At 35.2% G+C, this 24628-nt stretch overlaps 1 protein-coding gene across 1 annotated transcript; it reads left to right on the top strand.

Annotated features, from left to right (window-relative positions):
- Positions 1-1646: 1646 nt before the first annotated feature.
- Positions 1647-23952, top strand: vtg3 (vitellogenin 3, phosvitinless). The gene is made up of 26 exons (XM_007233156.4): positions 1647-1759; positions 2011-2031; positions 3117-3268; positions 3647-3898; positions 4022-4183; positions 5540-5688; positions 6744-6894; positions 6983-7140; positions 7252-7417; positions 8711-8836; positions 8924-9142; positions 11536-11753; positions 13045-13142; positions 13744-13868; positions 14636-14734; positions 16572-16691; positions 16837-17020; positions 17438-17525; positions 17673-17858; positions 19226-19364; positions 19468-19636; positions 19754-19857; positions 21250-21459; positions 22605-22750; positions 22988-23126; positions 23678-23952. The coding sequence occupies exons 1-26, from the start codon at positions 1681-1683 to the stop codon at positions 23750-23752; spliced, it is 3735 nt and encodes a 1244-aa protein (XP_007233218.3). The 5' UTR covers positions 1647-1680; the 3' UTR covers positions 23753-23952.
- Positions 23953-24628: the final 676 nt, after the last annotated feature.

The following is a 24628-nucleotide window of genomic DNA, read 5'->3' as shown; positions in this document are numbered from 1 at the left end:
CACTGCTATTCAAAAGTGTGGAATTACATTTCAAATTCATTTTCTCAAATATTTACATTGTATTGTACAATATAAATGCAAAACAAAACATTTAGAAACATAAGATTATTTTCATTTCTCTGTATTCATATTTAATCAATACTTTATATGTATATAAAGATATTCATTATTCAGGACACATTCTAACACACTGTTCTCTTCAATTATTTAAGAGATGTTTATGAATGTCATGACTTTGCTTGTTAAGGCTTATCCTGTAGTAACTGTAGACGAAAACTAAGGTCTTCATACACACCCCCTTTGTTTTTTATATAATTTTATGCAAAAGACAGTAAGTATCTTATATTACTTACTCTGTAAATGCCTTTTTGCAGTGTCCACATATCTGCTATAAGAGGTCTAATGATTTTTTTAATTATTCTGAATGTACTTAATGCACAATATAATTATATATAATTATTTGTACACTGGGATCCAATCTTTGATCAGCTACAATATTGTCAGACGTTCAGGTCCTCCTTCTCTCGCTATTAAATCCTTACATTACATCTCTCATAATCCACTTTTACATTATGTCACAGTGACAAGCCCCCCCCCCCCCTTTGGGGTTTGGGGTTAATGCTGCAGTTGTTCTGCAGGTCTGGGTGAATACTGACCAGATTATTTCTTTAATGATTCAGGGAGCATGAGATCCTCATTTTCACACATGGATTGTTCACGACAGAGTCCAGATCTTAACCTCATTGAGAATCTTTGGGATGTGCTGGAGAAGACTTTGAGCAGTGGTCAGACTCTGCCATTATCAATGCTAGAAGATCTTGGTGAAAAATTAATGCAACAATGAATTGAAATAAATCTTATCGAAACAATGCCACAGCGAGTGTGTGACCTTTTTTTGGGGGGCCAGGCAGAGTATATAGATGTTTTAATACAGACTGAGCTGTAGACCTGATATACAACTACAGTGTGTGAGGAGGTAATACAGCAAGCTTTATTTTAAATTGTTTTAAAAAGATTTGGCGTAAAAAACAAATCTAATCTTAATAAAGAATGAAGAGCTTTTCACCCCTATTTTATTTGTTTGCTCCCGACCTTCAAGCAATCTGAGTGTGCCACAGTTTATTGCTAATTATCACTGTAGTTAATACAACAAATACAGCACAGAATTCAGCTATATGTTTCTATTTTTGCTCCAGAAACAAAATAAAAATGTTGTTAAAATTGTGCACATAAATCAGAATCAATATCATTTTGATTTTAGTAAAAATCTATCTAATATTAGTCTGAATGTCAAACATCCACTGATCTCTTCATATATGTGTGTGTGTGTGTTTATTTTTCATTGAGGGCGCTGTATTTGCAGGACGCACTGACATTGTCCGTGGTCACAGTGGACCCACACCTTTGTCCTCTCCTCATTTCCACAGGCTCAGCAGGAACATGGACTTGGTGTGCAGCCATCTTTTCCCTTGCTTTGGCCTCCTAATAACTGTAAATACTGCTCCAGTCACACTTCTCCAAGCAAACTGTAAACTCTCTCTGAAGCTATAAACACCCCACAGTGCCGCCGCACGCTGTAGTGTAGGGAGAGGGAGATTGCGTCAGGTCATTTCACCTCCCTGATTCTGCCCACGAGAGATAACACGGGCAGGAGAGGGAGGATTGACCTCTATATATAAGATGATGCCCAAGCATGTGATTGCACTCCAGCCGTTCATCATGCGCTGGCTCCTCTGCTCTCTCTTTGTGGCCTGGGCTGGTATGTATCTCATATAGATAAGAGTGCATCTTATTTACTTAACATAATGCATGATAAAGACTACATCACCACTAATGGAGCACAATGCATGTCAACACTATCGGAACACTACAATGCAACAGTGTGATAGTCAGTGATAGTCTTGGCGGAGAAATAAGTGCATTTAGTCACAGCAGTGTTTTTACTATGCAGTGAATTGAGCTTAGTGTTGGATAAAGCTGATTAACTATGTTTTTTATTTCTTCTTTTAGCAAGTGAGACTATAAATTATGGTAAGTGATGGTAATGCTCTAATAAATCCAAATAAAATAAAACTGTTAAATGATTTCCCTCATTCTCCTCCTCCTATTACTACTATTAATAATAATAATTTATTGTAGGGCTGTAAATTAAAATGTAACTAATTAATCATACAATTTGCTCCGATGAATCAAAATTAATTGAATTTTCCTTCTTAACATTGAATTTGATTTTTGTGTTAATAATCAAATTTTAAATGTAAAAAAATAAACTATGTAAGAACATCACAACGTGATTATACAGTATTGTAATTGAAATACGTTTGTTTAATTGTTTTTTTTTTTTATTTGAGCACAGTTTGTCCTTTGTGATCTATGTTCATGTACCAGTCTAAAAATATTGCAAAATATGAAAAAGAAAAAAGGAAAGATTCTCCTTAGGCTTCAGATTATTGAATCGTATTCTCTCTGTAGTAAGAGTTCAGCTTCCTCCTCATTCACATTCCAAAAAAGAGATGGAGGGGAAGTGAGAGTTAATTATTAGATTTAATCCATATAACCGTGTAAATAAATGCAATCTGTCTACTGAAATCAGCTGTATCAATGTCATGTTAGCATTAATGTTTAAATCATTAAAAATTGTCACCAGGCTCTGTAAAAAGAGTAAATTCTGGCAGTTGGCCATAGCTAGTAAAATTAGTAATGTGCATAAAAACACATTAACGATACAGTAGTTTATTGTATTCTAGTATTAAACTTTTTTGTATGGTCTCTTATTTCCTTATAAAAGCACAGACAATGCTAGTGTACATTAATGGCCTTTATGGTCCAGCTATGTACTTTATAAATAAGTTAAATAAGTTTTAAAGTTTTGTTAGCTTTACCTTAACTAAAAAAAGAACTTCAATTGAATATTGTACACTTCCCTTCACAAACTAAAGTGCACTCCTTAAAGTCAACTGCCACTCCATTGACTCTGTTTGTACATTAAACATGATAATACCTTTGTTTAATACCTTTTCCTTCCAAGTGTGTATATTTATTAATCTGTATCTGTGAGTTTGTATGTATTTAGATTTGTTTATAGTGCTATTATCAATGTTACTGCATCATTTTAGAGCCCACTCTGAACTTCAGGAAAACATACGAGTATAAATACGAAGGCGTGGTGAATGTTGGACGTGGTATCGCAGACCTGGCCGAGGCTGGAGTCAAACTGCAGTGCACTTTCAGAATCACTGGAGTCTCATTACAGACTTTTCTCCTTCAGGTGTGCTCAACTTTCTAAATATATACATTGTATTTATTTTTAAATGTATTATGTATAATAAATAAATAAATTTAGTGGTTTATACTTCCCATTTAGCTGGTTGTGAATTATTATATTACATTACATTATAATTGGCAGACGCTTTTATCCAAAGCAACTCACAAATAAGGATATACATTAGTAGTAGAAGGGAAGGGAAATGAGGTTAGTAGCAGATTGTTAGAGGTGTTAAGAGAGTAAGTGGTCTTTAAAGAGCTCGGTCTTCAAGAGTTTCTTAAAGGTGGCGAGATCTGCTCATGATCTGGTAGTAGTAGGTAGCTTGTTCCACCATTGAGGAATTATCCTAATTGTCTCTAAGCGATCTTATTTATTTCGCAGATCTCCGATGTGGAATTTGCAGAGCTGAATGGAATTGTGGGAGAAAGCGACTTTCAAGTCTCACCGAGTCTCTCCAAACACCTAACAGCTGAACTCAACAGACCGTTCACGTTTGAATACTCGAAAGGACAAGTCGTGGACATTAAGACAGGACCTGAAGTTTCTAACACCATTGTGAACATAGTGAGGGGCATTCTGGAATTCCTGCATGTCACAGTAAAAACCACTCAGCGAGTTTATGAGCTTAATGAGGTATCCAACCTTAAATTTCTCTTTTAATCTGGTCTTTACTCACCTGACAGTGTCAGCTTCACTGTGCCTCTGGAGTGTGCTACTCAGAGTAAGAAATGTAGTGTTTTTAATGCTTTTTCTCAGTTGGGGATTCATGGAGTGTGCCACAGTGCGTATGCTGTTGAAGAGAACACCGCAGACAAAGAGTTATATGTGACCCAAGTGGTCGACATCAGCAATTGCATCCAAAAAGCTGCAGTGTACAGTGGGATGACGTTGGCTGAGGAAAGTAAAAACAGCAAACAGGTTTGTATATCTTTTGTCAGCTTATGTGCAATAATTTACATTCTTTTGTATGTTCTTAATTCTCAGTTAAGCCCATGATTGTACACGTACAACAACCAGCCATACAATAGAATGGTTTGCGGCCTTCGCATGCCATCATAACAGCTTTGACCTTGAGGGATGGAATCTACATTAATTTGTAGCTAATTCTTTGGGTAGATTATATCACAGGAATGTGTCAATCTGTCACCAATCCATAAAGTTCAATCCAAAAATTGCAAAAAAGAGATTGGAATTTTTTCTTCCTAACAAGCGATGATGCTTTAAGCCACAAGCATGACTGGGAATACGATGTTCCTTTTGATTTAATAGGTTTATAAACTCTTAGTGCTTTTTATACTTATAATGATGAGCTGTTTGGTACCACTTTAAAATAAGACTACCTTTATCAAGGGTTAATATACAGTTTATAAAGGAGTTCATTAATGGATATTAATAAGGTTGCAAATACTTAAAAATATATTAATAAGCAGTTCATAAATATATAAGAGCACATAAATAAAAACAGATTGAATAAAATATTGATTCCACATTCATTTATACTGTCAAACCTCAGATCTTTCTAGACACATATCTTTACTTTGTGTTTATCATCAATCAGCATTAAAACTGTCATATTAATATATTTCTAATTATGTTTAGCTATTTACTATAAGTTAAATGACGGTTGAATAAGGTTGAATTAAATTAAGTAAACAACACATCACTGTTGCCTTTTTAATTGATGTGTTGTCACTGCTTATCAAAGGTTTTTAAGCCATTTACAACTTAACCAATAACAATTATTAATCTAATTTATAAACCATTTATAACCCCTAATAAGTGGTACCAACTGTTTTAACACATAAGAGTCAAGCTTGTGTGAAGCAATGACACAATGGTGCTGCTTTTCAACTCGGCAATGCTACATCAGCAGCAGTTTAAAAACTCAATTCAATTCAATTTTATTTATAAAGCGCTTTTTACAACCAAAGTTAGTAGTTATTTTTCTGGCTTTTAACACATATATTTCAAGGGCTGACTGTTCTCTTATTCTTAGCCTAAAGCTTTTGTAACATGATAATCAAGGTTATTCACTTCTGCTCTTAGTGGGTTTAATGTCAGGACTGATTGGTGTATCACAACAAAAGCTTGCATCTCCATAATGGAAACATAATAGAACAAGGCTAATTCTCTTTGTCTGTTTTCATTAGTTGTATTTAAAAAAGAAAATAAAAATAGTCATATGGTTTTGTCCTGACTGTGAAGAATAGTAGAACATCACATATCACATGTTGTTTTTTATGTTATAAATATTCTGCCTATTTGTGCTTTCAGAGAGGTGAAAATGTCATTGCCACAGTGAAGTATGCATATACAGTCAATTCTACAGACACTGGGGGTGTAATTACGAAAGCCTCTGCTGAAGAAAGGCACCACTTTTCTCCATTTAATGTAAAGGGAGGTAACACTAAAGTAAAGGCCACGTAAGTCTAATTCTTTCTAATTCATCGTGTTTTTTTTTGTGTTTTTTTTTTTTACATATTTTCAACATACTGTATATCTGAATGTAGAATAGATAAGATAAGCAACTAAGTATCTGTTTATAGCTGTACATGTTAAAGGGCGAATATCACGAAATATATGTTTTGTTGAAGTTTACATACCATTCATTCCAACCTGATCTCAGTAAGAATTAATTTATATGTAATTAAATAAACATTTCAAGATGTGTGTACAATGTTTACTAAATATAGTGCATAAGCACCAATTACTGATCCATCCCAGACACTTAAAAAAAGTTAACTTAATCCAAATCTATAACTTAATCTAAGCCTAAACTTAAACTACTTTGCTTAAACCTAATTCTAACTGTATAACCTAAAGTTAAACTTAACTTACATAATTAACCTAACCTAACATAACCTGAACTTAGTCAAAATCTTACCCAAACCCTGTTAATTGTATTTTTGGATGCTCCATAAAAAGTTGTCACTGTTTTATTAATTCTTCATCAAGTACATGGCAAACAGGTCGCGTGTATTCAGCATAAAACTATAATTCTGACTTCATTTCTTCAGTAATTGTGCAGAAATTCAGCCAACAGAATGTATTCACTTGTGGAACTTGTCCTGGACTGCTTTTTAAAGTATACATAATACGGGAAAGACAGTCAGAACCATAAAAAGACAGTTTTCAGACCATAAAAGCATTGTAACAAAAACAGCTTAATGATAAAGATAGACTGAAAAATGGTCAAATGAAAATAAATGAATATTATGACTATTTTGGTACATAAATCCACACAAATGTAATGAAACCATTTAAAATCCATGTAAAATGCAGGATATGGGCCTGTTAGCAAACATGTATTAGCATGTAATTTTTTTTATTTAAATATTTTTATTAACTTTATTCTAATAAAAAAAAACATTTTGATTTTCATTACACATAATACAGTCAAGAACTGCAAGTGTACTACTTTAAATGTATCATTAATAATTACATTCAATTATAAATTTTCTTCTATTTCTCCTCACAGACGGAACATAGTGCTACTGAAAGTGATGAACACTATTGGGAAACCTGTGACAGGCCACGTGAAAAGCCGTGGTAATTTAATGTATAAGGTGGAGAAAGGTTTAGGCCCAATGCCAGTTCTGCTGATAAATGTAACCAACCCAGTATCCAAGGTTAGTCTTGTGGATTCAGAGCTATAGTCAGACATTAGAAAAAAAAACATCAGTTATTTTCTCTAATTTTCCTTTCTGATTTCTACAGATTTCTGACCTAATCAAACATTTGGCTGAAGATAACATCTACCATGTGAACAGTGCCACAAGCTCTAATATTCTAGCTCTGATTCAACTGCTCCGAAAAACAACATATGACAACCTGGAGCTGCTGTGGGCACAACTATCAGGAAATGCTGAGCACAGGTATTCATTTACAGCTGGTCTTGGTAGCAGGAGAGACAGAATTAAAGACACAAGGTAAACAATGATTCTGGAAGCTTCATATATTACTTTTAGTCATTTGTTCTTGGCTAGGAGGTGGTTCCTGGACACAGTTGTAGAGGTGACAGATGAGAGGGTCCTCAAGTTCCTAAGGAGCAGATTCAAAGCTGAAGATATCTCTGCAAATGAAGCTGGACAGGCAATATTATTGGCATTCAACCATCTATCAGCTGAACCTGAATTAGCTGAAATGGCAAAGGTAAGGATTTCAGGGAAACGATGCAAATTAAAAATTAGATCATGATCCAGAAACCAGAATTATAATCACAATGATGTCGTGACCAATTATGGTCAGAGGTTCAATAAAACATAACTAACCACACAGAAAGAATATGGCTTTGCTTCCTCTGTTAAAAAAATAACAGAAACACATGAATGTACAAATTAGCAAATTATAAATTATGCACTGAATAATTTTTTTTTTTGTCTGAAATATAAAGCATTCGTCCAAAGGCAGATGGCTTAAAACTGATTCACTTTATCAAAACTTACTTTTTCCTGAATAATTTTGGTTACCAAATATGTGCAGATTATTGTTTAGAACAGTCGCAGAGTGAGAAACATGATTTTTTTTCGTTGTTGTTTGTTTAAATAAACATGCAGATAATTTGAGTCTAGGTAAGCGGCGTTCTTTTTTAACCTAAAAATACTTTGAGCATCCAAATGTTTTTTTTTTTTTTTTTGTGTTGTTGGAGTGCTATATCGAAACATTGGGCCCTAATTCTTCAATAGGCGCATCACAATCCTTGTTGCTATCTTACACCCCCCGCCAACAGTCTATTTCCACACTGTGTTGTTAAAATAGCAACAGAGCTTGTGTACATATCTACACTGATGGGTGTGGTGGTCTGGAAGTGAGATGTGTTCAGGTAAATTTTGTGTGTATTGCTATCTTGGCAATGTAAAACACATGTGACAGGTGCACCACTGACTGAATTCAAATGTCAGATGTTCATTGCTATCTTGGCAGTGAATTGCATTCGCAACACATGTACACCCCTTCTTGTTATGCACACATGCATAAGCAGCAGTGCACAACCCCATAGTGCATGCCATTATACAAAATAACAAAATATAGGTCATTGTCATAAAACATTTGTTAGTGTACTTAGTGTACTTTCATTTGTTGGTGTACTTTTCCTGACGTTACGATAGCAAAGACATATTGAAATGCAATAAAAAAAGGATGCAGGATGCCAAACGTTCACATCTAATGTGGCAACACACGTGTGACCTAATATTAGGACAGTGGTACTAATATTATATCTGATTGGTGTACGTGCAATTACATAAACATCACAATACTGGTAGCTTTTAAGGGTCCACCAATTGGCATGAAACGTGGTCTAGGAGAGCCACTGGGATGCAGTTATTTACATTGATGCATAACATAACATATTAGTCTAATTTCTTTTTGGATTTTTTTTTATTGTTTAGACCATTTAATCATTTAAACAGAGTTTTCAACTGATCTTATGCTTTTCCACTTCAGGAGTTCTTGACCATCCACTTCAGCAAGTCCCATTTTCTGCTGTGGAACACCGTGGTCTTATCATACGGTTCTCTGCTGTACAGAATGTGTGCTGGTGTGAACTCATGTCCAGTCTCCACAGTGCAGGTATGAAATAAATTAAATCCAAATTAAATCACGTCACTTTATGAGTCTTATTTTACCTTTCTACTCATTTTTGTTCATCTTTTGCAGCCACTGCTTGATATGGCCACTAACGGGCTAAATAAGAACAGTGAAGCAGAGATGGTGCTCGCTCTGAAGGCTCTGGGAAATGCAGGTCATTCTTTGAGCATTAAGACCATATTGAAGTTCCTCCCTGGCTTCTCTGTAAAGGCTGATAGTCTCTCCACCAGAGTGCAGAGTGAAGCTGTGCAGTCCCTCAGACACCTCGCCGTCAGAGACCCCAACAGCGTGAGAAACAGCACACGTCTTTTTGCTTCTTTTTTTATAATAATACTGAAGTCATCCAGACTATGAGGAAACACATAAAGAATCATGTAGTAAATATAAAAGTGTTAAACAAACCAAAATACTCTGCAAAGCCTTTAGTTAGCTCTTATCTGGGGAGCTGTAAACTTTTGTTTTTTGAGGCTGTTAACTTTGATAAACTTATCCTGTGCAACAGAGATAACTCTTAGTCTTCCTTTGCTACACTGTAAACCCACAATTAGTTTAAAACTGAAACAAAAGAAGTCTGTATTATGTAAAATTTCCAAACATTACTCAAATATTATATGTATGTATACATTCAAATGGAGTCCTTTGAGTTGAGTCAGTTTATAATAACTGAGTTTAGTCTTTTGGTACAAACTATTTGCATTTTAGTTGTGTCCTCCATTTTCTGACACTCACCATCCATGTGTAGTCATTCCCCCCAGAGCTACCATTGGTAAACTTGTAGATCGTATATTACAATGAACTGTCTGGCCTCTAAATTGACCTTTTCTAGACATACAGTGTGAATATTTATAAAACAAATATTTAAGTAAAATGGATTTCAAAAGAAAAGTAAGAAGAAATCAACATGTTTATTTATTTGGAACACAAGATATTTAGTAGAATTGTTGGGCAAATTAATTGGTATAGCAAAAAAAGTTAAATCAACTTCCCTTTTGCTTGTAATAACTTGATGTTTTAATACAGGCTAACTCAAGTTTTCATTGTCCATTATTTAAAAAACTGAGCAAACCGGTTGCCTACCCTTGGTCTTACAGTGTGGGGTGGTCCTGATAAGAGCCAGTTTAATCATTTTTTAAGTTTTTTGCAAATGCCCATGAGTTCTTATCATTACTTTTGTTTTATTTTACTATATTTTTCTCCCCAATTTAGCTTTTCCAACCCACCCATTTACTACGCCTCCCTTTATCACTGGTAATGCTTCTTACACTAGGAAGGCGAGGGAAAAAACATGTCTCCTCCCATACATTTGAAGCCAGCCACCGCCTCATTTCAAATTTCTACTATTTCTACTATTTATACTATTTCTATTTTGCAGAATCACTAGGCAGCCAATGTGCTTGCCATACCCACCCAGAGAGAGTATGAATATTAGTGCTATCTCAGAGTCTTGCTGCCGAGAGTGAAAAGTGAACTATGAAGTGAACTGATGAGCCACGTAAAGTCCCCTGAAAAAAATAATCTTTAATCTTGACATCACAACATGACAGCACAGAAAAATCAAATTCTGGACTTTAGTAGAGACATATGCTCAATGGGGTGCAGGTGTGCATTATTTATTTATTTATTTATTTATTTATTTATTTTTAGCAAAAAAGTCCAATGACAAATGTTCAATTTATAAGCATACTGATTAATCTAGGCTGGACAGAAGAAAGAACCCAGAAGAAAGGAGCCATTTAAGCAGGCAGGTGTGAACATATTGATGAAGCCATGGATAATTAAGTTGTGGTAATTATATAAGCCGTGGCCATAGGACCGAGATAATTAAGTCGTCCTCGCACTTTACTAAATTACAGCTACACATTAGGATCTCATTCCAACACTGTAATAAGTTGTGGGCCTATTTTATTATATTAAGACTGGATGTCATCAGCACGGCAATGTAATGTATACATTTAATTAAAGTATATATTTAATGTATTACTGATATCAGTGTGGATGTGTAAGATTAGACTCACTGATTCCCTCAGCCCAAGGCACTATTAGGGAGAGAAGGTTTATAAACATCTGGAATCTTTTAACTCTGTAGTTTAACTAGTCTTGCTGTCTTTAAATCAGATTAGCTTCTAATAGGCCTGACACTTTGATTACATTTTTTTGGATAATATATTGGCCTTGAAATTATTGAAATGAATAATATTAATGTCACTTTAAGACCACTTTTTTCACACTGATATAATGATAAAATACGTACACAGTAGTGGAGCTCCACACTATTATTATTATTATTTTTTTTACAATATTCAGATGTTGGAATTGGACTATACAATGTTTAAAACAAATTTAAAGAAAAATGACAAAGTAAATATATAGGTCAGCAGAGGTAATTTCCATATATTGTACAATAAGTCTTATTTTAATGTTATTAATCTGGCAGGCCTACTACAATACATGCACACTGATATTCAAGCATCTTTGACATATTTCTCTTTATTGCAAGGCAAAAAGGCGTCATTTAAATTCACATTTATATCATCGAATATTTCTTAAATATCAAACAAAACAGGTTGAATTGGTTAATAAATGTATTAATTACCCATGCCTGCAGAGAAAGAATGAATCCATTGCTTGACCCATGCAAACTAAAGCACAAATATAAATATATATATCTTCTCCTCTTTCAGGTGCAGGACATTGTCCTGACCATCTTCGCTGACAGGACTCTTCCTGCTGAAATCCGAATGATGGCTTCTACAATCCTGCTGGAGACAAAGCCTCCTGTAGCTCTGATCTCAGCAGTGGCAGAGCTGCTTCTGCAGGAGAAAGACCTTCAGGTGGGGAGCTTTATTTACTCTCAACTCAGAGCCATCTCACGATCCCGCACCCCCGACAATCAGTACTTGTAAGTACAGCAACATTCTTTTTACACATATACAATAATTTAATACATAAAACTAACGGTAAGGAAATTTGTGTTTGATAGATTATTTATTTGTTGGAACAATGCTTCTTCGCAATAAATCTTATACCGCTGAAAAGCCTGTTTAATTTTTGTTTTAATGGTCCCACATTTGTAAGGAACATGCATTTAAGGGATGAGCAATAGAGCTGTCCATTTTACTGCATTATATAGGGTGAGCCATGGATAGATGGATGGATGGATGGATGGATGGATGGATGCTTTATTTATCCCGAACATAGATAGATTTTTTTTTTTCCCGAAGGAAATTTAGGCATCCAGCAGCAACAACACAATACAATAAGAAACATATTCAAACATAAAATAAAAAAATAAATAAAAAACCCCAGAAGAATAGAAAATATATATATATATAAGTGTTTAACAATCGTTCTATACACGGTAAGAATCTGTCTGTAAACAGAGCAGTGCAGTAGATGTTGCTAATGGTCATTAAATAACCAGTAGCTCTAAATTAAAGGCCAAGTTCCATTTAACGGCGATGTCAGAGACAGACTGTGAGCTAAGCGTTCTATAAAGATGACACTCCAAGAACATTGTCAAACACCAAACGAGTCAATGGCAGAATAAGCTGCTCGGCATTGGCAGAGAGGATTTGGCCAATATTTCATGGGTGCAACCAACATACTGCTCTGCTACTTATCCTACAAATTCATGTTTAGATGTATTTCCAATGAGCATTGTTCCAACATGGAAATAATCTAGCAATGGAAAAAAGAGCATGGGAAAATGACTATACTTTTAATAATCATTACAGTAGCCAATGTCAGTGGTGTCTTATTACTGTAGTGATGTTTGACAATGATCAATAGTTTTTATTTACCTGTCGTCATTATTTAATGGAAGTTCTCATCCACCTTGCACCAACTATCAGGCCTCACTCAAACCCTAATAATTCATGTAGCCTCATCATGTGTATGCTGGTCAGTGTTCAGCCTCACTCATAAGATAACACCTCACATCAACTTTTACAGGTCTATACAGGAACTAAACCTAAGTTTACATACTGCTGCCCCATGACATATGGCATGTCTTTGTTAAATCTTTGCAATTTTTCTGAGGCTATTATATACTAACTGTATGTATCATTTTATTTTTACATCAACATAAACAGACCAAATATAATCTCTGTTAATATCCAGTTAAGCTTCAAGCTTCTTCACTCTTCATAACTTTATATCATATTAACTCTTTTAAAACCATCTCTCAAAAGGTCCACAGCGTGTAACATCGCAGTGAAAGTACTTGCTCAGAAATTTGGTCGCCTAAGCTATCGATACAGCAAGGCTCTACGCTTGGACTGGTTTCATGGTGAGTTAAAAGTTGTAGTTAATATAAATTCCATTACATATGTCCAAAATGTTCCTTTCTAATGAATGAATTCAGTTTATTTATGCTGCACCCATAGCTATCAAATATATAAAATTCCAGCAAGTGTAATTTTGTGTAATCTCAATAGAAAAGCACTGACAACAGAATGAGATGCTCTCCAGTTCCCAGTGTCAAGCAGGGCCTAGAGGGCTCCCACTGGGCTGTGGAGCAGACTTGGAATGGCACTTCTGATCCATAACTAAACATTCAATATAAGTACCTGACCTCACTAATGCTCTTGTGGCTGAATGCAATAAAAAGCTCACAGTAATGCTGTGTCAGTTTGTCCCACAAGAGAAAAGGCTGTTACTGCGGCAAAAACTGCAATAATCTCTTTATTATTGCTTTTGTTTTCATAAGAAACGTTGGATAAGCAAGTATCTACAAACTCATATATTGTATACTTGCCAACACTAAGGTTAAAAAGTAAAAAGTAGACTCAGGTTTTTTTCCCTACTGTCAGCATTATTTACTTATTTACATATTATATTAGTAATTGCAGTAGTTCTTGCATAAGAATGTATTGTGCTTGATCTTTCAGATGACTTCTTGACTGGCACATCAAGTGAGCTTCATTTGTTGAGAAATGGCACAGGTGCAATTCCCACACAGATCATTTCTAAAGGAAAACTTCACTTCATTGGAAGGATACTGCAACTTGTTGAGGTAACTAGACACCAGAAAGAGATTGAAATATAGTATGATTACCAATTCACACAAAAAAACACCATGTATTACTGCAATATTCAGCGCAAGGTGCTTTGCGATGCTTGTTGCTATCTTTCACCCCATCAACAGTCTATTTTCACACCTTGCACCCCCCCCCCCCCATTAAAATAGTGGCAGAGTTTAGGAATATATATCTACACTGATTGGTCATGGTGGTCTGGAAGTCAGGTGTGTTCAGGTAAATTTCTGGCATGTTTCTGTCTTGGCGGCAGGAAATACAGGTGCACCACTAACTAATTGAAACCTTGACAACAGTCAACAGTCAGTCGACCAATCATATCTTAGCCATTGATTAATAGACATGACTCTAGCACAACTGCCAACAAGACATTTTGCCCAGGTGACAGCCTTTAAAAAGGGGCACACCTTTGGACAGAAAGAAGCAGATCTAGGATATCTGTCAGCCAATCACTATTACGCCCTGCCTGGTTATACATTTTCCCCCATAAGCATATTTTTTCGCTCTTAAATTATAATCACCTAATAATAATTCACATGTACAAAACTGTATTATTTTCAGTAAGTGTATTTCATGATGAATTTTCTGAATTTTATGTATTTTCTATGTTTAATGTTTTGCCTGATTCTTTGTCCTGTGATCATGTTTCTGTAAAGCAGCTTTGTGCCAACACCAGTTGTAACAAGTGCTATGATTTGATTTGATTTGATGAGCTTATGTTGACTAAACATCACTCTTTTTGCAGGTTGGTGTTCATACTGAGGGTTTGAAAGAGCTGTTTGCTGACATACCTGGCAGTACCGGACATTTTGGAAAGGCTGATTTTACTGCAATTATGAGAAAAGTAAGTAACCGTATTGATATTTTTACATTTACTGAAAATGAATGTAACATTTTTCTTTGTTTTTAGTTTTTTTTTCTACATTACACTCATTTATAAGATATTGTATTGAATGTCAGTTACTGTATTACTCTATATACAGTATGTAGGGGCCAGGGCAAGGTCTGGCCCAGACAGCATTGTAAAGAAAAGGGGTTTTAACCTTTTTAAATGTGGTCCGACTTAAGCAACATCCCACATCCTTCTTCCTCTTACAGTGACCACTTGAATAACATGAGTAATGCCATTAACAAGCTTTAATGTACAACTATACAATGCAATTTATTGATTTTAACACATTTACTCACTTATTTATACTACAAAAAGGTAATTATTACATAACTATCTTATTCACGGCAATAGTTGAACATGCCTCTAGTCGTAAATCATCTTCCACTGGCAATAAGCAATAAGCGCATGAGCTATGCTTGCTTTTAATGTAGGTAAGTGCAGAAAATGTGGCTTTGCAAAGCCAAGTAGATGCAAAAAGCAGAAGTCCATCACTTGCTAGGTTCCCCAGTTTAGTATACTCTGCCTTGACTGGCAGCCGAATCTCTGGAAGTGGTGTTGAATCAAAAAACGGCCTTCAGTGATCGGTCACTTGATGACTGCTAGCACCCTGCACTGGTGATGAAGGGATTACGCACCCAGTCGTGCTGATCCTTTCTTTTGATGCTCAGGAAAATATTTCCTGAAGTGGTTTGGAGATGGAGATGGAGAGCGATTTGCTTTTTCGTAGCATCTCAGCTCATTTCAAGTTGATTTTCGGTTATGAATTCCTCCAAGCTACGGAACACGTCCAGGCTTCCCCCTCATCTTGGCTCCTCCATCGTGCCGGTTTCCTCAGGAACCCATCGATTTTGTCAGATGCTGTTAGCAAATAAGATTTGGGGTCCTGAAGAGGCGAATTAAAGGTATTACATCTGTTGAAAACGTCTGACAGGTTTGCAAGATCTGTGAGTCGCTTCGAGCTGCTCAAATATTCAGCATAAACAGATGCAAAATCAACAAGCCAAATCCATGATTCATCTCATGATGAAAATATCTGGTGAAGAACTTTTCCTCTAAAAGCCAACACTCTTTTCCTGTACAAATTGTTATTTGCAGCAGTAGAGATTTATGTACTGAATCAAGAGTCTCTCTTTCAGTTGACACTTTACTACTTTGTTTGTTATCTTAGTAGTATAATAGCTTGACTAAGTGTGTTATTAGAGAGTGAAATTTCCTCAGTTGCTCCATAAATACAGTACCAGTCAAAAGTTTGGACACACCTTTATATTTAATGTTTTTAGTTTTTTTTCCCTACATTGTAATTTAATACTGAAGTCAGTGTTAAACAAACCAAAATACTCTGTGAAGCGTTTAGGTGGCTCTTCTCATTTAACCATTTAAGGTGGAACTGACATTTTACTGAAGTTGAAAAGCTTAGCACTTGGAAGATGCAGACACACAGAGGCAGTATTATAAATGTGAACATAAATATAAATCTCATAATTGGGGGTCCCACAGGTTAAAATCACCTGTAAACAGATAATAACTGTGGGTTATGTTGTTTTTTTATTTACTTTATTAACATAAAAGTATTTTAAACAAAAATGCAGTGTTTTATTTAGTGTTTTATGCTTAGTGAAGTTGAGGTAGTATTAATTTGATAATTACAGTACAAATAAAGACAAATTTAAGACTGTCATTGTAATTATATTTAGAAAAATAATTAGTATTTTTTTATATATAATTTGTGTCTTTCTGCCTGACTGCTGTTGATTGTGATCCCCTGACATTTCTTTCCTCTCATTTAAAGCTCTTAGACTGGAAGTCTCTCCCCCGAAATAAACCTCTCCTGTCTGCATATTTGAGGATTTTTGGACAAGAAGTCTCCTTTCTGGATTTGAATCAAGATGTAGTTCAACTAATAATAAAGGTAAACTTATTTTACTTTTAAATTTCTTATCTCTTCAATAAGCAGTATCGTGTTTTAGGTGTGCCGTATTATTGATGTAAGGTTTGTGTGCTTCTATTTTGAGGTGAAAAATAAAATGTGTTTTTCTTTCTCTCTAAACATGAAGTCTTTGACCGCAAGCAAAGAAAACACAATCTGGAAAATTATTCAGAATCTACAAAAGGGGATATCATGGCGCTGGACAAAGCCTTATCTTTTGCTGGAAACTCGATTCATGCAGCCAACTTGCCTCGGCCTGCCAGTCGAAATGAGCAAATACTATACTGCACTGAAAGCCATTACTGCAAACGGTAAAACACGCTTATATTCCACCTTATTACTGTTTATAACGTTGCAAATGACAACTGCATATTTATATATAAACATTTTGTTGAGCCAGGCTACTAATTTTTGTAAACAAACCTCCTACTATCAATATATTCTCATAAAAAATACATATATATATATATATATATATATATATGTATTTTTTTTATATATATATTTCTATCCAATATTAGTTATTACTGCCTACTTTTACTTAATCTAAAATCAACTGGAAAGTTTACCAAGAGTTCATCTGTGTACTTCTTACTATTTTAATTACATTTATTACATTTTCACTTTTTTAAAACTCAAATGTAAATAATAACACATCTAAAGTTTTTTTATTTATTTATTTATGATGTAAAACAAATATTAAAACCTCTTACATTTGCCCCTTGTAGCAAAAGCTGTTATTAACACACCTCCAAAAGAAAACCTGCGTGAACTGCTACACGCAGATATTTCCCTGCAAACTGATGGATTTTCTGGGTAAAGTATTTTCATATGTATGTATAGTTACAGTATTAAAAGGTTTTTTTTTTGTTTGTTTGCTAAAGGCAGTGGTTGAGTCTGAGTCTAAATGAGTTCGGTATATATTAACAATGTAGGAATGAAAGCCTTGATCTCTTGTTTCAGAGCAACACAGGACTTTATTGTATTTAACGGGATAAACACAGACCTGTTTCAGTGCGGCCTCCAGCTGAACAGTAGGACCGTCACAGCTTTACCTTGGAAGATTGAGTTGAAAAAGAAAGCCAAAGAATGGAATTTTGAAGTGAACCTCGATCCGTGCAAAAACGCCACAGAGCTTTTATCAGTTAAGTATGTGATCTGATTTTATTAACTACTGTTTAGACCTTGTGCACACTTGACATTAATATAAAAGTAGCTACAAAAAAACAAAATACAGTAATTGCATTCATTTCTGCTTTGCTGACCCCATGGGGGTACATTGGGATGCTTTGGCGCATGGGTGGATGGCAAAACTGCACAATGTTTTTTGTGCTTTTCCTGCTCACACACATCTGATTTAGCTGACCTTTTGCTAAACTGTTAATTGCTAGGTTTAATAGGTGTGTTTCAGCAGGAAATTGAATTCCGACACATGTCCCTATATGCACAGTCCACTGGGCACTGGGCTCCATTAACACCTGCACTTTTTATCAAGTTGTATCAAACTGCACACACACATTGAAACACATTCCCAGCTTACAGCAGGGTTCTTCACTTTTGTTTTGGTCATGGTGGGCCAGTGCCCAGTACAGGTTTAATCCACTTGTTTAGTGCTGTGTTAATTTGGCATGTTTTATCACCAAAAGCACCAAACAGTGTTGGATTCCAGATATTCTAGTACTGGATCTGTGGAACATGTCTAAAAAAAAGTAATAACTCACACATTTCTGAAGCTAATATTTCTTTGTAACATTTATAAAACCTAATGGAATACCATTAAAAAACAAAACATCATATTCCCCTCAAAACTAAAAGATAATAGAGATATGTTACCAGCAGTGTTGAATTAATTGGAATATGTGTTATATTGTCCTTTATATTGACATAATTTAAATGCCACCCGAAGTTTTAAAGTAAGCTTCATTCAACAAATTTTCATTTGGGGATACGAGTGGTCCAGCGGGCTAAACGCTGCCACTATGATCAGGAGATCGCTGTTTCGAATCCCGTTCATGCAGCTTGCAATCTGCTGCCGGAGCCCTGAGAAACACAATTGGCTTTTCCCACATCACTACAAAGGGTGATGTCACTCAGCACAAGGCGTCTGTGAGCTGATGTATCAGAACCGAGTCGCTGCTCTTTCCTCCGAGTGCGCTGTGATGCTATTTGGCAACGATGTATCGGCAGCAGTTAAAAAAGAGGCGGTGTCTGACTTCACATGTATCAGAGGAGGTATGTGTTAGTCTTCACCCACCTGGTGTTGGGGCATCACTAGTGATAGGAGGAGTCCTAAAGAGTGGGTTGAGTAATTGGCCGTGTAAATTGGAAAGAAAATGGGATAAAATTTTGAAATAAATAAAAAAATAATAATTAGTTTTCCAATAAATCTATAGGAACATGCTTCTAAATCAAAGCTTGATTATCTACTGTGACTGAGATGCAGTATATGGAACTATGGTTGGAAAATGCTGGAATGTTCCTTTAAAACCTCTATGCCCTCTTGTTTTCCCAAACAGTTCCAACATATATGCTGTGTCAAGAAATATTGAAGAACCATCGTCAGCCAAAATGACTCCCATGATGCCAGAGAACACAAATACAAAGCAGAGTTTCCCAAAATATGAGAAAGTACCAGATCGATTCATGTTTTCTCAGGTATAACACAAACTCACCACAGCACTAAATAATGTAGAAGAAGATCTGCTGTAGCTTTCTGTAGCTTCTGAACATCAACTCATCATATGATTCTGTGGTTCAGGTTGAAGACTCAGAGATCATTCACCCAAAACTCCAGTTCTGCTCTGAATCCATTGTTTTTGGAACTGCATTCTGCACTCGAGCTGAAGCTAAACGAGCACATTACCTTCAAGAATATCCTCTGTATTACTTCTTGGGATTTACAGAGGTTTCCTTTCACCTAGAGCCAGGTATTACAATTTACATTTCAAAAAGAAATCATGTGTATCTATAAAAATGTCGAAAATTTGTTTTTTCATTAACTCAAAATTGTTGCTGTTTTATGATTAATGGATTTTTTTTTCCAGTCATGTCAATTAACGCCATTGAAAAGATTCAAGTCCAGATCAGAGTTGGCAGGAATAAACTCAAACCAAAGCAGAGTCAGATGATCACTCCTACACTAACTGAGGTAATGTAGCAGTTTTCAGTATTCAACAATTGTGTGCTTTATTATATATACTTTTCAATATACACTACATTGCCAATAGTATCCAGACAACCATCCAAATGACTGAATTCAGCTGTTCCAATTACTTTCATGGCCACAGGTTTACAAAACCAAGTATCTAGGCATGCAACAGCTTCTACTAACATTAGTGAAAGAATGGGTCATTTTCTGGAGCTCAGCACCTATGTAACAAGTCCATTTTCCTCACTACTAAAGATTCCACAGTCAACTGTCAGTGCTATTGTACCAAAGTGGAATCATCTGGGAATGAAAGCAACTCGCTTTATCAGTGTAAATGAAAGAGCATAAGAGCGTAGTGCTGAAGCGCATAGAGGAGTCAATCACTACAGACCTCTAAACATGTGATCTTTAGATTAACTCAAGAACAGTAAAATATAGAGCTTTATAGAATGGGTTTTCATGGCCGAACAGCCCCATACAAGCCAAATGCAATGCAATGAGCGAATACTTTTGGCAATATAGTGTATTAGTTAATTAAAACAGTAGTTAGATATAGTATATTTATTTAACTATTTAGAAAACAAACACATCCCACAGCTCCAGGCCTGGATCAACTCAACCTCAGGTAACCACTAGCCATGTGTAAACTCTTATGATCATGAACAACAATAATATATATTTTTTTAAAAATCAAGATTGTAAGCTATGTGGGATATGACAATCAATACAGATAGGACTGTTTAGGCAAACCATTTAGTTTTCTGGGACAAAAGCTCATAAGTTAGAAAGCATGCGGAGTTTATACAACAGGATAAGTACGAATGTTGGCTGGGTGTTTGCATTTGCAAGTATGTTTCTGGCCTAATTTTATGAAATTAAGTGCTTTTACTCCAATAGTGATTATGTCTTATTAAAAGAAATATTTGTTTTATATTTTACATTTTAATTTAACTTTTGAAGACAATAAAAAAAATACAGTGTTATCATTTTTCAGTTATTGTTCCCTTTTCAAAGAAATCAATTATTCTTAAATAGTTGTGGTTTATAATTTGGTTTATAATTATAATTAGAGTTATATTTATTAATTTAGAAATGCACTTAAAATAAAAACAACTTTGAACAGCAAAGGAAATGACTGATTTCTCAAAAAAGGGAGAAATGGTTGATACTAAGAAAACCTTTCATTTATTTATGTAAGCATTTTTTTTAAGTTTACAGTATATAGATGAAAATATCTTCCTTGTACATGTGGTTCATTGAAGTACTGTGTATTTTTAGCTCTGTACTCTTTACCACCTTTACTTCAGTAATCATACTTTTACTGAAGGACACTCTCCTGTGTACTTTTTCCACCCTGAGCCGTACCTGTATTTCTGCATCCTTATTCTAAAGGGTATGATTGCTGCTCCTGATCCTGTGATCTCTGTAAAATTACTGGCCATCAGTCCTAATGAGAAGCTGCTGGGCTATGAGGTCGCTGCCTATTACACTCTGGCCAGGCAGAGGAATGACATGGAACTGATCATTTCTGAGGTGGCTGAGGAGGGAAACTGGAAAATATGTGCTGATCTGAGTGTTGATAGGACTCAAGAGGAAGCCAAGGTACAAGTTCTCACCACTAATGACCTAAAAAAAAAACAGTTTCTATATATATTTATTCGTTTTTTATGAATTGAAAATATGTTATTATGTCAAGTTTCATTTTAGTAGTTATTTAGAGCAGTGCCATGGAAGAACCATTCGGTGAATGGACATTCAGTTTTATACTTTTAGGAGTGCATAATATGTGGGAGTGTAAGGACCTATTAAGACATGAAGAACCTCCATATAACGTAAAGCAGAGCTCACCAACTCTCATTGTTTTGATCTACCATCAGCCAACATCCATTAACTGCTGATGTAATTGTTATATTCTAATTAAACTTTTCCAGATGCTTGAGCTTGAGCTGTTAACATGGTTAAATGTATTAAATTTGACCATCCAATAACATCCACATAAAGATCCATATATTTTAGCAACACCTGACTATTGTTGCTCTGAGAAATGGTTCAGTTATGAAGGTGGGGCAGTTGTGTCGATTTTTCCTCTACAAAATCTTAAGAGCAGACATTTGGACATTTGTGTGGATGTTTCTAATTTAGCAACTTCAACCACAGATGCAGCGGCCATTATTTAGTGGAAAAGTAGTGGATATACGGTTCAGGAAAAAAATAAGAGACCATTTAAAAATAATGAGTTTCTTTGATTTTACCAAATTGAAAACCTCTGGAATATAATCAAGAGGAAGATGGATGATCACAAGCCATCGATCCAAGCTGAACTGCTTGAATTTTTGCATTAGGAGTGGCATAAAGTTATCCAAAAGCAGTGTGTAAGACTGGTGGAGGAGAACATGCCAAGACGCATGAAAACTGTGAATTAAAACCAGGGTTATTCTACCAAATATTGATTTCTGAACAGCCATTTTTCATTTTCTGCAAAAAAATGCTCTAAATGACAATATTTTTATTTGGAATTTGGGATAAATGTTGTCCGTAGTTTATAGAATAAAGCAACAACACTCAAACATATACCTATAAATAGCAAAATCAGAGAAACTGATTCAGAAACTGAAGTGGTCTCTTAATTTATTCCAGAGCTGGATAGGGTTCTTCAATGGTTACCCTATAATACTCATAATGAGAAATATGAACGTATAATTTTTCGCAGTGTACTTCATGCTAACTCTCATGCACATTTGTTTTAGGGCCACTTCAAATGGGGGGCGGAGTGTCAGTCTTATGAAATAGGACTGAATATTTCTGGAGCTGGTTTAACTGACACAAAGCCTTCTATCAACGCAGGAGTGAACTGGAGAGAGGTCCCCTCATTTATACAAGTAATTGGTAAAAGGTAATTTAGTTAGACCAAGAAATTGCTCTAAAATGAAGTAGGTCATTTAAGTTGCACCCTAACATAATACTGAAGGCAATGACAAAATATAATAGAAGACAGTAGAAGTGGGGGTAAATAGTTGCCATTTATTTCTTTATTAAGTCAGATTTTCATACATATTTGTTGGTTAATATGTGACTAAAATTATAAACTGTTTGTTTTTACATCAGATCTTTTTTATGCACTTCTCTTTAGGATGCGGGAATACTTCCCAGGTGTTTCCTATGTTATGGGCTTCTCCCAGAAGCATGAGAAAAACACTGATCATGAGGTTTCAGTCGATTTTGTGGCCTCGTCTCAGGAGGGGTTTGATGTTAAAGTAAAAACTCCAAAGGTAAGAGCAGAATGCAGAACGTATTTATATTTTAAAAACTAAACCAAACCTTTGCATATGACTGATGCACCATGTTCCTTTGGAAGGCTGACGCTTCCAGAACTGAATATGGGTGTGACTTCAGCCACTTGTCTAACCTAAAGAACTGAAATAAAAAAAACAACAAAAAACAAAGATTTTAAGTGCAACATTTGGTTGTTTTTTAACCAGACACTTCTGGTTCATAATAATTACCATCCATTGCACAGATTACTGTGGGTGGTAATGCTTTTCTGGCACACATGTGACACTGGGAATAAAAGAATGTTAAATGCCTGCACAACTTCAGACATTAAACATCCCATTCATCCGTCTATCACCCTTTATCAGGCCTCTCCCAAACACCCTGGGTTCCCTGGGTTAATATGTTTTGATCAATTTATATACTGCTATTTCATGACTTTTGGCATGTCAGTGTATCTCCATTCACCATGAGTTTTTATGCTATTTAAAATTCCTAGGAACGAGAACTGTCAAATTTTTTAACACGCTTTGTTTTTTGTCTCAAACAGCTGACTGTGTATCGGCAAGGAATCCCCTCTCCATTCGAACTGGTGGTAGATGAAAGTGACGACAGTGACGACTAAATAAAATAATTAATAAATGAATAAATATAGTCAATCTCTATTATATTAGGTTTGCAGTATAGCTTGAGCATGACACTGTAACTGAGTGACTGGTATCAGTGTTCAGTGTTCCTCTGGTGCATTTCATTTCCAATCTAGGAATGTAATGCTGCCCAAACTGTAATTAAAAAATGTTTTCAAATAAATGGTTTGTCAGTTTATTTTGTCTTTCTTTTTTAAGCCTAAACTTTCTATTTGTCAATTTGCTATTCCTTATTGTTTTCAGTTTATTTAATTTAATTTAAACTAGTTTAAATCAGATTTGTAATGTAATTCAGATTTGATTGTCTGGCCTGTGATTTAAAACCTACATGCTATAAGCTTCAGCATGGGCTCAACTGCTATTTACAAGCTTTCCCACTAGATGGAGGCAGATTTTAAGGTGGATTTTCTAACAAATTCTGGTATGTGTTAAGATTAGAGGTATTGTCACATGTGATGATGATGATTTACATTAAACATTTTATTGTGTCCTTGGCTAACAGAATAATAAAAAATGTGGATTTGGGGGATGTAATTATGTGGAAATATGGATATAATCTGTGAGAGAACCTAAAAAAATTGTGTTTCACAGACACAACAGAGAAACAAAGTAAAAAAAAAAAAGACTTTCCAAATTAATCATTTAGCAAATCAAATCAACCAGTTTGCATATCCAGTTAAGGTAATTCTAGGTATGAACTAGCAAGCATATCACATAAAAGTAACTGTAACCCAATATACAGCAACTAGAGTACATCAGGTTTACTGTGCTAAATAAAGCATGGCAAATATATATCCGTCCCTTTAAATGCAGCCTTGTGTGTACATGTATGTATGTGTTATTGTAAACTGTAA

Source organism: Astyanax mexicanus, chromosome 16 (genome assembly GCF_023375975.1).
Source record: "Astyanax mexicanus isolate ESR-SI-001 chromosome 16, AstMex3_surface, whole genome shotgun sequence".
NCBI lineage: Eukaryota > Metazoa > Chordata > Actinopteri > Characiformes > Acestrorhamphidae > Astyanax > Astyanax mexicanus.
This window is presented reverse-complemented; position numbering and strand designations above follow the sequence as displayed.